This window comes from Microcaecilia unicolor, chromosome 7 (genome assembly GCF_901765095.1).
Source record: "Microcaecilia unicolor chromosome 7, aMicUni1.1, whole genome shotgun sequence".
Taxonomy (NCBI): Eukaryota; Metazoa; Chordata; class Amphibia; order Gymnophiona; family Siphonopidae; genus Microcaecilia; species Microcaecilia unicolor.
This window is the reverse complement of record NC_044037.1, coordinates 284,211,975-284,229,082: the sequence shown is the minus strand read 5'-3', so window position 1 is coordinate 284,229,082 and position 17,108 is coordinate 284,211,975. Positions and strand designations below refer to the sequence as shown.

The 17,108-nt window shown below is 44.1% G+C and overlaps 1 protein-coding gene across 1 annotated transcript in view; it reads right to left on the bottom strand.

Moving 5' to 3' along the window:
• The window catches only part of SEMA5B (semaphorin 5B), a gene marked incomplete in the record, with an annotated part of 415,784 nt that overhangs the window by 346,255 nt on the left and 52,421 nt on the right, over nt 1-17,108 (bottom strand). The window contains 2 exon segments of the mRNA XM_030209426.1: nt 11,372-11,417; nt 15,712-15,811. Of these exon segments, the coding sequence (XP_030065286.1) occupies nt 11,372-11,417; nt 15,712-15,811 (146 nt within the window).

Sequence of the window (17,108 nt, the reverse complement as noted above, 5' to 3'; positions counted from 1 at the left end):
CAGGTCTACGGCTGGTGTAAGCTGGCACACCTAAGTGCACTATATAGTTGGAATACCTAAGTGCACTTAGGGGACACTCAAGGAGGTTACATGGAAATACTTTAAAAAAGAATAGGAGAAAATATTTTTTCACTCAATGAATAGTTACACTCTAGAACTCTTTGCCGGAAGATGTGGTAACAGCGTTTAGCATATCTGGGTTTTAAAAAGCTTTGGACAAGTTCCTGGAGGAAAAGTCCATAGTCTGTTATTGAGATGGACTTGGAGGAAGCCACTACTTGCCGTGGGATTGGTAGCATGGAATGTTCCTACTCTTTGGGGTTCTACATGGAATGTTGCGACTATTTGAGATTCTGAATGGAATGTTGCCACTAGTTGGGGTTCTACTTGGAATGTTGAGACTATTTGAGATTCTGAAAGGAATGTTGCCACTAGTTGGGGTTTTACGTGGAATGTTGCTACTATTTGAGATTCTGAATGGAATGTTGACACTATTTCGGGTTCTACATGAAATGTTGCTACTAACTGGGTCTCCACCAGGAACTTGTGACCTGGATTGGCCACTGTTGGATACTGGGCTAGATAGACCATTGGTCTGACCCAGTATGGCTACTCTTATATTTTTATGCTCTTAGTACACATAACTTACAGTATTCTATAAGTTACGTGTGTAAGTTGGCATCACACCTATGGCCTGCCCAGGATCCACCCAAGTGTATGCCCCCTTGCACTTACATGCTATAGCATTTAAGCGCTACCTTATAGAAAAGCACAAGGGGTAAATTCTATAAGTTGTGCCTAAAAATCTGCCAAAAATGTAACGTGCTTAGCATGATTCTATAGAATCGCGCGTAGGGCATAAACACACCTAACTGTAGACTCCTGCAATTAGGCCTGCTATACTTAGGCTTAAATGCCGGTGCCTACATTAGGCATGGTTTGCCCACATTCTATATCAACGCACATAAATTTTGGGAACACCCTCAGAAATGCCCCCAAATATTTATGCGTGCTAGGATTTACACGCACATCCTTATAAAATATGATATGCACATAAATTCAAATTATTGCCAATTAGTTCTGATAATTGGTTATCACCGAATTATCAGCACTGATTGGCTTGATACTCAATTAAGTGATGCGTGTAAATTGGGCACGCGCCCAATTTAATGCGTGTAGCTCATAGCACCTTATATAGAATCCGGGCCGTAGTGTATTTGGGGTGTAAGTGGCACTAATAGGTGCAGTGAACTGCCTTTCACACTTCCTGCTCAAACAGCCACTGCTTCCCACCTCCTTCACTTATGGCCCAAGCCATGGATGATTTCATTTATGACGAGATTCACAAAGTTATCCCTCTGTTTTCCATCAACCTTCACTATCACATCTCCCTCAACCATTTCCCTTTCTCTGAGCCTGGTCACTTTAGCCTCATTTTCTGAAATCACAGGGCAGAAAGTCTGATACCTTTTCTCCTTCTCCAAACTATGCACTTGCCCACGGGGGCCTGGGCCCCCAAATTGGCTGGTGGGGGTCCCCAACCCCCGCCAGCTAAAGCCTTTGTCCCGCGCTGGTCTCCCATTGCCTGGCGCCCTGTCCTGTTTTCAGTCGCTGTACACGCTCATTTTTAAAAACGAGCATGCACAGCGACTAAAACAGAACAGGGCGCCAGGCAATGGGAGACCAGTGCGGGACAAACGCTTTAGCTGGCGGAGGGTTGGGGACCCCCGCAAACCAAGGTACCTTTGCAGTGGCGGTGGGGGGGGGCAGAAGCGGGAAGACGGAAGTGGCGGTGGAAGGGCGGCGGCAGGGAGGCGGGCCAAAATGTGCAACCCCCACCTTGGACTCTGGCCCCCTCTCCCGTCGAGGTCTGGCTACGCCCCTGCATCATCTCCTTTTTCTTTCACTTTCTATAGTAACCTTTCCCATGCTGTGATCACACCACCCCTCAAAAACTTTTTCTGCCCCACCAATTGTAATTGGCATGCCTAAATTGTGGCTCCCAGTAATAGAATTACTTCCAAGTGTGTCTCTCTGTACAGCACTGCCTTCATCTGATACAAATGATTAATAATTTATTTATTTATTTGTTACATTTGTACCCCACATTTTCCCATCTATTTGCAGGCTCAATGTGGCTTACATAATACCGTAAAGACGTTCACCAGTCGATAGATAACAAATTACTACTACTACTTAACATTTCTAAAGCGCTACTAGGGTTACGCAGCGCTGTACAATAAACAATTATCATTAAAATATTGCTTTTCTTTTGTCCTATATTGTGCATGATCACTGGAAATCCTTTGACTCCTATGCAGAGCCCTATCATACCACCGGCTCACCCCTGTACCCTGCCCATTTCACCACTGAAAATGATTGGAGACGGTAGGCTGAAGCTGTTTTTGCACACTTCCGTACCTTCACCTTGGTACAATGCTGCTCCTACGAATCCCTAACGTATTTCCCTAGTCCAAATGGAATGATCCTGGTGCAGAAACAAGCCAGAAAAAAAATCCAGACATGAAGTAAGGTGTTGCGTAGGAGCTTGCACTGGTACTGAACGAGTTAACGCAGAACAAAAATGCAATGGAGAAACAGTGTGACATATTGCATTTATGACTTTTCAAAAACTCTCCAAGCAGGGGAGGAAGGAGCTGCAGGTTCTGAAACAGCCTGATTGCCCCTGATCCTGACTTTTGTATAAATGAGTACCAGAAGGCCCTGATTCAAAGCAAATGGAGCTGCCAACATGACGACTCCCCAGACAGCAGTTCTGATGCTGAGCCATAAAGAGGGTCAAAACTAAACAGAGGTTTGAAATCAATATCGTGATGAACTAATCATTCACACAGCGTTTTTTTTTCTTCCCTGCTGCTATTTGCAACTACGTCCTTCTTAAACTTTGATGGCAGGGGAAGTCTTCTGTGCCGATATATAACCTATATAAAAGAATTAGTTCTTTCCCAAAAGAAAGCCTGCACATTCACATTTTCCCTTTCTTTATTCATTTGTTTTTAATTATTTATTCTGATTTATTAACCGCCTTTATGAAGAGATTCACCCAAGGTGGTGTACATATGTATGACAGGTACAATTTAACATAAAACTTACAACTTTGTTAACAGCATAAAAATAGTAAAAAACGACCAAATATAAATATAAATACAATAAAGTAAACTTGAAAACAGCAAATTAAAACCTAATAATAGGACTAGCATGAAACAGTATCAAAAATATGCACGTTTAACAGCACTGAAATTCAAATAACAGAGATATAATACGATGTCAGCATAATACTAATGAAACAATAAGTATGCATTAAAACATTCAAATAACATAGACATGATGCTAATCAGGGGCATTCTATAGGGGGGGGGGCCACAGGGGCCTGGGCCCCCACAAATTTCATCTGGGCCCCTGGTTTGGCTGGCGGGGGACTTCAGTGGAAGTCTTGCGAGACCGCCGCTGGAGGTCTCATCAGCCATTTTTAAAGAGCTATGCGGCAGCGGGAGGGTCAGCGCAGGCAGCGGGCAAGAAAGCTTGGGTGCCCTTCCTGTCCCAAAGAATCTGCTAGACCACCAGGGTGGTTGCCTTTCAGGTATGAGCTGGGACCCTGCGGCTTGCGGGGAGGAGAGGCAAACCGGCTCGTAAAATGTCACAAATATTAACAACCAGCTGGAGAGCCGGCTCCAGCACACCAGTGGCCTGGATAGACTTTTGAGTCAGTACATCAAGCTCCATCTCTAGCCGTATTCAAATCTAGGCTAAAAGCTCCCCTTTTTGAGACTGCTTTTAATTCTTGACCCCTGTTCATCTGTTCAGTACCCATGTAGTTTTAATAATTCCCATATTTACTCCCCAATCTCTTATTTATCCTGTTTGACTCTCAACTTAATGCTTTGAATAAGAGCTTTTTCTTTCTTCTGAGGAAGTATAAGAAAGTATTTTGAATTTGAGTAGTTCAGATTATTGGTACAGAAGTTGCTTTTTGTCCAAATTGGACTCTTGTAATCTTATCTATTTGGGTGCACCTAGATAAGCTATCCAGCGATTGCAAACAATCCAGTACACTGCAATCCAATTAATTTTTTCACTATAGATGCAGGATAAAATCTACCCACATCTTGCTGAATTACACTGGCGAGAACTGTGTTCAGATGCTTTTGCTTTCTGTATAAGATCTTAAATGGTGAATGCCCAATTTATATAATAGAATATAAGAAATGTATTTCTGTTAATAGGGACAGAAGATCATTTCATAATTCACTTTCTGTTCTTCCATCTATTAAGGATGTAAAGAGATTTCAAATGTTTGAGTCTTCTTGCAGTTCAAGCAACAGGATCCTGGAGTAGTTTTAACATATGTTTTGCTGCTCAGTTGTCTTTTTTTCTTATTCAAGAAAAATGTAAAAACCTATCTTTTTAAGAAATTTGTTAAAGCTAGTTTTTTTGCTTCCCAGGAGACTGTCTTTTTTTTAAATAATTTGTAAACTGCTTTGAACCTGAAGGTATCAGTGGTATAGAAGCATCAGTGGTGTAGCTACGTGGGGAATGAGGGGGCCTGGGCCCCTGTAGATTAGGCCCTGACCCCCCTGCCGACGATCCCCTTGAACACCCCCCCTCCCGCCACCAACCCTCCCCTGCTGTCACTGCCGCATCAGATGCCTTGTTTGCTGGCGGGGGTCCCCGAACCCCGTCAGCCGAAGAGAGTCTTCTTCAGCGCCGGAGTAGCGCCTTCGTTCAACTAAGCTCCTGGTGTGATCAGCTGTTTCTGATGCCTTACGTCCTGCACGGGGCTACATGCACGGTGCAGGACGTAAGGCGTCAGAAACAGCTGATCCCACACCAGGAACTTAGTTAAACGAAGGCGCTACTCCGGCGCTGAAGAAGACTCTCTTCAGCTGACGGGGTTCGGGGACCCCCGCCAGCAAACAAGGTATCTGATGGGGCGGCGACGGAGGGTTGGTGGCGGGAGGGAGGGTTCAAGGGGATCGTCAGCAGGCCAGCAGGGGGATCTAATGTGGCAGCAGCTCGGGGGGGGCGGCTAAACAGTGCCCCCCCCCCAACTCGGGCTGTGGACCCCCCTCCCGGCGAGGTGTGGCTACACCCCTGAGAAGTATACTGTAATGTAACGTTTATTTAGATTTTCCTGACACCTTTTTCAGTAGTAGCTCAAGGTGAGTTACATTCAGGTACACTGGATATTTCTCTGTCCCAGGAGGGCTCACAATTTAAGTTTGTACCTGAGGTAATGGAGGGTCAAGTGACTTGGCCAAGATCACAAGGAGCAGCAGTGGGATTTGAACCGGCCACCTCTGGATTTCAAGACTCATGCTCTAACCACTAGGCCACTCCTCCACACCTTATCTGTCTTGAATACATTGTAAGATATGTTGAGCTCTGTTGATTGTCTCATACATATTTTGTGTCCAGCGCTGCATATGTCTAGTACAGGGGTTCTCAACCCAGTCCTTGGGACACACCTAGCCAGTCAGGTTTTCAGGATACCCACATTGAATATGCATGAGATAGATCTGCATACAATGCATTCATTGTGGCTAGATGTGTCCTGAGAACTGGTTTGACAACCCCTGGTCTAGTAGCAGTATTGAAACGGTAAGTAGTAGAAGCAACTGGACAAGATGGGTAAGACAAAATCATCAGGATAAATAGATGATCACCTAAATTGAAGGCAACATTCATGGATAACATCGCGGAGCTGTCCCGTTGTCTGGCTGATTACTGGCCCGATTTCGCGCGAACCAGTTTCGTTGGGTGCCGTGGTGGTCTGCTTTTCTCCTTGGCGCCTTTTTCGGACCGGGGCTTCAGAGTGGGCAGCTCTCCGTCCTTGCCCGTCATGTCGGCGGTCTGGCTGCGTGCTCGGTTGCATCGATGTTCCGGTGCTGGGAGCGGGGGTGCGGGGACCGGCTCCCCCCGATGCAGGATGATGGTGCGATTGTTGGTTGGCTCCTTCCCAGTGTCTGTCTGACCTGGCTCTCCTTTGGCCTCTCTGTTGAACTGCTCCACTTCACGATGGTCTGTGGCGCTGCTTGTGTCTGGCTCCACTCCGCGATGGGAAGATCATTTGTGCATGCTGCATCTTGTGGCCTTCTCGGCTCTGCTGCTGGACTCGGGTGGTCGTCCTTGGCGATGTTGGCTGCTGGTCTTCTCTTCTGTGGCTGCTTCGTGCTTGGAGAGTGCTGCACGTCGAAGGGGCCCGGCTTCCTCCTGGTTCGCTGATTCCAGCTGTTGGCTACTGCCCGCATTCCTGTCGTGTTTGCAGGATCTGATTTCCTGCCTTGAGTGTCTCAGCGAGTCAAGATCTGATTTTGGACTCCTACTTTCTCTTCTTTTTGTTTTCTATTCATTGCCTACTTATTTGATTAAATATTGTATTAATATTCCCTTCCCTTCTTCCTCCGGTCCCTCTCTACTGTCATTGTAACTGCTCCATTAGTTCATTGTAAGCCGCTTAGGGGCTGCTTTATGTGGTAATAGGCGGGCTATAAATGATCTAAATAAATAAATAAATGACCCCTTACAGAATACTGGAAAGTTGAAAAGACTATGCTTGACATGTTGGCATGAACGTTGCTGGTGGGCAAGCACAGGGGTGGGGTTTGGGTATAGTTTGGGTGAAGCACACAAGTATGTGCATAGCTTATAAATTACTATAATTTATGCACATACATGACAAATATTGATGCAGACATATACACCAGCCCTAGTATTTTATAAAGAAAGCTGGGTGCCTACTTTTATATATGAAATAGCACCTAAGTAAGTGCTTTCTTACCCCTCCCCCCACCCGTATCCTAGGCATCTTCACCCCCTAATTCTATAATTGCATGCTCCAATGTCTGACGATTGTGTGAATTGGTTTTTGAAAGTTATAGAATGAGGTCAATTCCGCATATAACAATTCAATAATTGGCCATTAATTGGAGTTAATGGCCCATTATTGACCATAATTAGCCTTAATTGGCGCCCACTAACATTTATGCACATAACTGCTCTTAGTCGCTATTCTATAAGTTGCATGTTCAAATTCCAGAGCATGCAATTTCTAGGGGTTTGTGAACTTGGGAGGGGCCTCAGCAGATTGGGGGCACGACAGGCAGTTACACGGGAGTTATAGAATACCATCATTTGCATGCCTAGCTGCCTACAGTTAGGCGCAAACATTTACCACAGCCTGTACTGTTCTAGGCAAAGTATAGAGTAGCTTAAACAGCCAGCATAAACCATCCCCAAGTAGAAGCTTTGACTCTTAATTCTTGTGCAAATCTTCTTTATTGTAGTACTCAAAAAAGAAAAGCCAACTTACAGTTCAGTTGCTTGTAAAAGAATTGTGGCTTTCTGCACATAGAATCTGTATCTGGCCACCTCAGAGGCAAGGAGATGGCCAGAACCTCAGCCCAGCTGAGAGGAAAAGCTGTTAACACTCAAAGGGGAATAAAGGGAAATGGGACTTGATATACCGCCTTTCTGTGGTATTTTGCAACTACATTCAAAGCGGTTTACATATATACAGGTACTTATTTTGTACCTGGGCTAATGGAGGGTTAAGTGACTTACCCACAGTCACAAGGAGCTACAGTGGGAATCAAACCCAGTTCCCCAGGATCAAAGTCCGCTGCACTAACCACTAGGCTACTCAGGGAAAATAAATGGGAATGACTTGGGGAGATGACTTTGAGAAATGGTAAAACAATCGTGGTGGAATTACAGTAGATTAAGCAGGGATCAGCCCCCCTAGAGCAGCTACTGATCACCAAGGCATGCAAGGAAAACTGGACTCTCTCACACAGCACACAGGAGCAGAGAGGGAGGGCTGATCCTAGCTCAGAGCTAACAGCCAATAGGAAAAGCTCACAAGGAGTCAATCACAGGAACTGCAAACTATAGGAGAAACAGTCCTAAATACAGTGTTAATCTATGTCCCAGACAATGCAAATGAATACAGATAATACTCACTTTATAACAACATAACCTGCTTCCATAAATATGGGAGCAGAACACTGCCATTGAGCTAACTTAAGTCTCGCGCCTAAAGTTAGCTGCGTAAATGCAGACTTAAGCTAGTATTCTATAATAGCTGTTGCAAACACAACTGCTGTTACAGAATTCACGCTTAGCGCACATCATTCCAGCGCCTAAATATCAGTGACATTTTGAGAATTTACCCTCATAAGTGTGCACTGCTCTGTTTTTGCAAGCACCTGTATTTGGATAACCCCCAAATCTCTTTAGTAGGAGTTACTAGTAACAACAAAATGGAACGTACAACTAGAACAGAAGTGAATTTTATTTTAATGAAGTGTTTGGAAAAAGTCCTAAATAGGAAGAGAATAACCGGTTTGACTCTGAAAACGAGCTGACATAAAGTGGTGCAGTACTGTGGGGAACTTCGTCCATTTCAATTTTCCTTCTTATTTCGTGCCGTTATTTCTCAAGCCTCTGTGCTCCTGGCAGTCTGTCAGGAATGAGCATCGCATTTAAAGTCTGGTGATGGCGTTCGGAAGCTGGCACAGCGTTAATGTACCTGAAGTACACTTCAAGTAAATTGATTTTCTATTTAGAAGCCATCTTTTCCTGTATTGTTTTTTGCTCTATTAGCATAGTGTAATGTAAGTATTCAACACCATCTATGGATTTATAGAGCAGGACAAGCATGGTTTGAAGAATCTGACGTACAGAGCAGGGAACCTTTTTTTGTTGTTGTTGTAATTATTATTTTTACTGTTTTATATACTTTTTCTTGCACAGAGGAAATAATCAACTAGAGTTACTATTATAATATTACCCAAGCTGCAAAGGACTTAAATACAAAACAACTTACGCATCTAGTTTTTCCTACATAAGCACACAACTGTGGAACGCATTACCAAAAGCCTTGAAAACGACGTATGACCACCTAAAATTCCGGAAATCACTAAAACCCAACCTGTTTAAAAAGGCAGACCCTACCGATCCAACTTAAATGCCTAATCACTGCAACACAACCAAACTAAAGCACGTAATGGACATAACACAACTCTTCCGTTCTCCGATTCCCTATTGTGGCTGTGCCACATGAACTTGATCTTACCACAACATCACCCTGTATTTGTTCACATCAGAGCCTCCAAAGGCGTCTCCAGTACTATGTAAGCCACCAATGAGCCTACAAATAGGTGAGAAAATGTGGGATACAAATCTAACAAATAATAAATAAATAAATGGTCAATACTCCATTGGAGGAGTAGCCTAGTGGTTATTGCAGTGGACTTTGATCCTGGGGAGCTGCATTGATGTTTCAACATTTCTTATTGATGACAATACAAATTAAACACTTATACAAAGATAAAGACTATTCAAGAATGGCATCTGTCACCCAACGTTTGACCATTTAACCCCACCCCCACCCCTTCCTAGTTAACATATACCAAGTTCCAGAAGAATAAAATAGTGTTACTCATATACACACAGTCTTCAACCAGAAGCATATTTAAGACCAAACCCCGAGAAACACTCCCAACATAAAAGATCAAGTTTCCGGCAAGCTATTGTCAACCCCCCTCTCTCCCCCCACCCCATTCCCTCCCCCATCCCTAAACCCAAGTCTAAACTGTGGTACATCTCACTGGTAGCTGATATAAAGCACCTCTTACACACCAACTATTGAAAAAAAAAAGACGCACAACCATCTCCAGCAGTAAGTATGCACCAACTATAAATGGAACTAAACTCTTCAATAAATCCCCCCCCCCCCCCACTACCCCACCCCTTGAATCTTACATACATTTGGTTCAACTTGCATACATCTTGCATACATTTGGTTCAACAGGTAAGAGCTGCATTTCTCAACAGGTAACTGTCACAAAATACCTAGCTACCTGCCTGGGGTTACCCCGTGGCCACTTAGAGGGTTTATTCCTAGCACAGCTCAGGTCCACCTGAACCTGCCGCTTGTGCTCTACACTATCACCCTCCTCCCACCAACTGGGTCTCAACCACCTCTGGGCGAGTCCCCAGCTCTCCAGTTATCCCCAGTGATTTCTAGGTTACTGGAGTCACACTTCCAGTGGTCCCACAGTTCCCAAAAAGCACTCACAGACCCAACACACAAATCACCAGGATTCTTTATCAGTCCAGGCAGGCAGAGACAATAAACAATTATTTATTGTCTTAAAAATTGAACAATGCACAAAAGCTGTGCAATCAGCAAAACAATAACAGGTAACTGAAATATGGATCAATTATAAAACTAACTAAACATTTGCTTACTTCCTAGAAAGTACCAGGGTAGATCATGGCATATATCTGTTCACAGAGCTTCAGCAAAAAGATTTCTCTCTCACTTCTCCCAGGCTGAAACAACAGCCAGTATCTGCTGGGTAATTTCAAATCCCAGGCCAATCAGAGCTCAGAACAATCAAGTTTCAAATAAAACCTGGTTACATCACTACAGGCACTTCCTATTACATGTGTGCCAAATTAAAAGAAAGAGAAGTCAGTCCTTTGTAACAGCTTTAAGCATAAACATGCACCATCTGCTGGCCAAACTAGAGAAATACTCTTCAGAATTAATTTAGGCAGGAAAATATCCAATACATTTTACAGACTTAAAACACACCGTTTCTTCACAGTAACGTTATGGTCTTGCATTTTTGTAACCGTGCATCATGCATTACCACTTGACTGATGTTTGTTTTGTTTGTGCACTCGCAGAACTTTACCCCAATACAATGTTCAAAAAGACACACTTTTCTGTTACCTTCTGGTGATCATAGAAAATCTCCCCACCCCCAAAAAACGGTGTCTCTTTCCATTGCAGTCAGTACAGTAGTACCAAGCAGAACACATCTGCAAATAGTTCAGTTCGTCCACAGAATGGCTACAAGTTTGGTCTTGTTCTTGTCTTTTTCTTTTGCCTACCGAGGTATTCAGCAAAACAAAGCGCCTCGGCATTCCACACTCACAAGGGGCTAACAAAAGCTGGAAACGGTGATGGACAAGAGGAGAAGGGGCTTAACCACGAAACAGCTGACCTCCGCCAGTGGAAGCCAAGGATTTCTTTCTTTTATTGTCTCAGTTAAATCTGTACTAGCTATCCATCACACAGCCCTGCTTTGTTTATTTCAGATGCCATATTTTTGGCACCTGCCCATTGAAAAAGAACTCCGACCCGGAGGAGGGAAGGAGGGGAGTAAGAGAGAGCAGGACATACACAAAAGGACAAGCATGGAATTCGCCTCTTCATCCTTTGAATGGCAGGCAAACAACACAATTAAAACCATATTCTGCCACCCATCAAGCACTTCTGAGAATGTCCTTGGCAAAAACCCTCCTGGAAAACAGCAGCAGGGAAATGAAATCAACGTACCTGAATAAGAGACAAATTGTTGAGGCTTAGTCTGAAGAGGTAGTTCCTGGAACGAAAAGAAAACATTATATTCAGTACAACTGCAAAAATATACACTCTCTGTCTAAAACAGAATGAGGCCAATATTCAAAGGATTGATGTTTCTAATTTTGAAAGCTAAGCTCCTAATTTGGTCTCATTGAAAGTTTACTAGGACTGAGTACTTAAATTTATGCTCAAACTTTCACTAAACTCCTAAATTTCCTATATGGAAAGAGAATGGAATTAAAACAAAACTTAGCAGTGCTTAGATGGCAAAACTTCAGTAATTGGGTAGACGTCTATGGTCTGTGACCCGATTAAGACTTGAGAAATCTGGTTAGGCTGGAGTGGGCTTCAACCTCAACTCCAACAGCTGAGGACCAGTGCTGGACAGACGTCTACGGTCTATGTCCCATAAATGGCAAAGATAGATTGTGTCATATCATATGTTATGCGTTTATCATCATCTACTATGTATTTTACTATGATATGTAAATTTAGAAACCGAAAAAATGGGTGTCAACAGAGGTGGATTTATGCTGGGGAAAAAAAGTCAGGGCTTTAGGCAAGGCACCTAAATTAAGCTTATAAATCTGAGCAAATGAATGGCAAGCATAAATTTAAAGGCATAGGGCCAGATTCTATATAAGGTGCCCAAAAAAATCCGTGCAGTAAACATTTCCGCCTAAGCGTATTCTATAAGCAATGCCTAGATTTTTATTTATTTATTTAGATTTTGCTCACACCTTTTTCAGTAGTAGCGCAAGGTGAGTTTCATTCAGGTACTCTGGGTATTTAGGTTTGGTATATAATAATATGCTTAGTTGATATCCCAGCACCTAAAACTATGTGCCTCCATTTACACCAATGAAAATGTGGCATAAATCACTGTGCGTAGATTTACGCGCACTGGGCCATATTATATAATTACTAGTAAAAAAAAGGCCCGTTTCTGTAAGAAATGAAACGGACACTAGCAAGGTTTTCCTTTGAGTGTGTATGTTTGACAGAGTGTGTTTGACAGTGACTGTGTGTGAGAGAGAGAGTGAATGAGCGATTGTGTGTGACAAATGTGTATGTGTGTGTGTGAGTGAGAGAGAGATAGATTGTGACAGAGTGTGTGTGTGAGGGAGAAAGACAGAATGTTGATTGATTGATTGTGTGTGTGTGTGTGTGTGTGTGTCACACACAGAGACACAGCGAGGCTGTGTGTGAGAGAGAGAGTGATTCGCTGTGTGTGTGAGATACCAACCCATGAAAAAATTCAGGGAAATAGTAAACATTTCATGTCCTATTGTTTTTCCGCCTCCCTGTTGAGTGTATTTGTTTGATTAAAAATATACATTAGTTTTCTAAGAAAAAGTATACACATTGTTCAGCTAAATACATTTCCAAGCATCCTGTATCTGGTGTGTGTGTGTGGGGGGGGGGGGGGGGGGGGGGGGGAGGTGAAACAGCTCTTTAATCCTAAGCATTCATAGTACTGTTACTGGTACCATATCATACCATAATAATTAGATACAACAGATGTTTTGACCTTCTTTGGGCTGGAATCTCATACCACAATAGAATTAAATTACACTGATAGATCAGGGCACAAAATGCAAAACTTGCTCCCCATACCCCATCCTGCAGAAATTTAGTTGAATTAAATCAAAGAAGAAAAAAAAAGGTTATTGCACATCCATTACTTGGAAGAAACTACATTTGCTGAGTAGAGTTTCCGTTCCAAGTTGTTTTCATCATCATCCTCCTGAGTCCGAAAATCTATAAATTTTGCCTTCTTTTTTGAACTCATCTTCACGTTTCTCTGACACTCGCTTCCTGACTGTTTCCCTCTTTGGTTCTGAGGCAATGGATGCCAAAGTTTGAGGATCGTTTTGCTCACAGTTCCAGGGTCGTTGTGCCTTCCTTCCTCCCTCCCTCCTGTCCGCTGCCAGCCCCACTGCTTACGAATTTTTGAAGTCTCACTTACCCAGTCGGGGTTACGGCGGACGACGGCGGCGGCGGCGGCAGCAGCAGCATCAGTAAACGGTGTACAGGCTCGAGCCGTCTCTGTCAGCTCTGGTCCCGCCCTCATTTCCTGTTTCCGCAAGGGCGGGACCAGAGCTGAGAGACAGACGGGCCGAGCCTGTACGCCGTTTACCGATGTTGCTGCCGGTGCCGCCACCGTTGTCCGCCGTAACCCCGACTGGGTAACTGAGACTTTAAAAATTTGTAAGGAGGGGGGGCTGGCAGTGGATGGGAGGGAGGGAGGAAAGGAGGCACGACAATCCTGGAACTGTGAGCAAGGGGGGATCCTGGAAGTGGGAGGCAGACCGTGAAACTCGGGGATCTGGGAGGGAGGGAGACCATGACATGTGTGTGTGGGGGGGGGGGGGGGGATGTTGATGTGCTTCGGGTGGGGGGAGGGGGTGTTTGATGTGCTTGGCGGGGAGGGGGCTTGGGTGATGCACCGAGGGGGGGGGGGTTCTGTGGTGCCGCGCTTGTAGTTTTTTGATGTGCCACTCCCTGCCACTTGCTCCGAAGCGGCAGGGAGCGGCGCACTGACAGCTGATTCCCAGGCAGGGGGAATCAGCTGTTAGTGTGAGTGACGTCATCCTGGCTACGGAGCCTAGCTCAGCAACTCCAGGAGCCACGGACACAGGCAATCCCACATTAGAACGTTGATGGTGAGAATTATTATATAGGATAATTATGTGTGTAAATTTGAAACCGCCCATGGAATGCCAATTACCCCGCCTATAGCCATGCCCCTTCTGAACTGAGTGCTTTAGAATTTAGATGCAGTTCATTACAGAATGCGCTTAGCGAGTTCTGCGCATAAATTCTAATTATTGCCAATTAGAGCTCATTATTGCTTGTTAAGTGCTGTTATCAATGCTGATTAGCTTGTTAAGCTGTAAAATAAGGAGTGGAGTGGAACAGGTAGACGTGAATCATTTATTTACGCTTTTCAAAAATACTAGGACTAGGGGGCATGTGATGAAGCTACAAAGTAGTAAATTTAATATGAATCAGAGAAAATTTGTTGTCACTCAACGTGTAATTAAACTCTGGAATTTGTTGCCAGAGAATGTGGTAAAGGTGGCTAGCTTAGCGGGGTTTTAAAAAGGTCTGGACGGCTTCCTAAAGGAAAAGTTCATAGACCATTATTAAATTGACTTGGGGAAAATCCACTGCTTATTTCTGGGATAAGCAGCATAAGATTTATTGAACTTTTTGGGGGATCTTGCCAGGAATTTGTGACCTGGATCAGGGCCGCCGAGAGGGAGGGACAGGGGGGACAAAAGTCCCCGGGCCCGGGCCTCTGGAGGGCGCAGAGAGAAGAACCCTGCCTGGGACCAGGAGAGAAAAAAGGAACTTGGATCGTTGCTGTGATATTCTTCCCGTTTTCGCTTTTTGTTTCACAGCTACGTAGAAGCTTGATTTTGGAGATGTGAAGCGGCATTTTAGAAAGGACATTCAAATCAGAATTGAGACATCCAGGTTGGGACATCTCAAGTATTTTAGAACAGGATCCGCCAATGTAGAGCCAGTTCTAAAATGCATGAGAAAATGGACATTTATGCGCTGGTTACGTGTGGCATGAATATCAATTTTAGAAAAATAAATGTCTAAACTATCAGTGGGTCGAAACAGGTGCGTGAACATTTATGTGACAGTGCATACATTTATGTTGTGGACTAGCAACTTAAATGTTTATGCGCCTGAACATAATCTAGAGATTACATGCTTCTTTCTCCCCCAGATCACAATGTTATTCAAAAATAAGAGAGTATGCATGCTGATATATGAAGGGAAGCATGCTCATAGCCTATCACACTAGCGAAATACTTACGAAAATATTACTCACCTCTGTCGTGTTGTCAATGATGTGGTTTAAGTGCTGTATAAATGGTAACCACATTCATTCATGACTCAGCGTCAGTCAAATGCATTCATTCATGAGTCAGTATCACTAGTGACAGTCCTGCACCTCCCCCTTATTCTTGCTTTCCAACCTTCTTCTGCACTGAAATACCTACTCGGTAATACAATAGCTTAAGAGTCTGATGGATGCCAATTAAAACAGTGTAACCTGAATGCAAACTGCATGGCATGCTCTCAAAAGAGGACAATGCAGTCCCTTCTCCCAGATAAGAAAACCCTTTCAGTCCTTAAATGCTGTGTTAGCTATCCCAAAGCCAACGGGGCTGGGCCCTGCTATCCTGTGACCTCTGTCTAGTCAAAGGCAAATAACATCTTTCCAACTAATCACCTGCCAGGCAAGAGTTCAAAAAGCATCAATCCACCTTTAATTGAACCTTTAGATTTACCTTGCCCCCACAATGAGCTGATTTCTGTTGACGTCCAAGGCCAGCTGTGAAAAGTCCTGCACACCTGCATAAGTGAAATTCGACACCCATGGCTTCAGATCTAGGAAGAAAACACACACAAAAAACGAAAAACAGCAGTTACTGGGGTGTTCAGGCAGACAAACGGCTGCTAATGGATTTCCTGTTCAATACATAAAGACCCGTCAGTGGAATAATAATTCAAAATCAATATTCCCACTACACTCTGAGTGCTCTCGGTGGAGCCAAATGCAGATAAAACCCTCCAAACCACAACAACCCGGGAATGACTAAAAAAAAAAACCTCTGTAATTCAGAACTGAACGTTACCTGATGAACATGGCAAGGGTTTTTCTATTTGAAATCAGGGATAAATATTAGAAGCACTTCTTTTGTGAGAAATACGTTCGTCCATCCTGTCACCCACCTTCCCTCAATCTCCGGATTTTAGAGGTACTTGAAGGCCTGCTGTTTTATTCTGTCTTCATTTACTACAGCAACTAAAACTTCCCTGAGAGATTCAAGAACGTCATAACTAGAAAGTGCATTCGCCCTATGGGGCACGAACCAGGCAATAATTAGTTATGAATGAACCCCCACCCCCTGTGCGGTGGGTTTAATGAGAATTAAAGGGGAGAGAAGAAATCTTGGCAAAGTGCTTTTAAAACACAAACAGGTTTATTCTTCTTTCTAAGGTGAACTGTCAGTTTGCTTACCTGGTAGAGCTGCTCAGAAACCTGGCTGTTGGATCACTGTTACTTTTGCAGGAGAGGGATGGGCCCCACAGCTCTGCCTGCATGCAAATGGCAGAAGACAGACAGGCTGCTGGGAGCACTTCTACACGTTTTGAGGGGATCGATTCACTGAAGGGAATAAAGCTTGTGGGATAAATAATGCATGCACACTGAATGGAGATAACTGGATCAGAATAAGGGAATTAGACATCTGTTCCCCATGAGTTCAGGGGAGGGAGAGAATGGTGGCCTTCCTAAAGGAGGAGGGGGGAGGGGGGAGAGTTGGTTCTGGTTATGTGTACACTTTGGTGAATGGTTTTACCTTCTGGCTAAGATGGGAAATAGCCCTCTAGAGGGGAAACCCTGTTACTGGTGGTTGCAGAACTCTGTTAAGGGCTGATAATACTGAACCCCAGCAGATAAGTAGTCTTGGAGGCTCTCTTGATAATAAGAAGAGTGACAGCCCTTGGGAGCAGCTCAGGGCAGAAGAAGGAACAGAAGCCCTTGAGAGTATCACTCAAGGCATAGAGGCCTTTGGGGGCAGCTCAGGGCACAATAAAATGGTACGCAGGGCAGGGGCACTATTGGTGCCTAGGGCCGAGAAGAGATGAGGTAGCCTTCTAATGGGGAAACCTGTTACTGGTG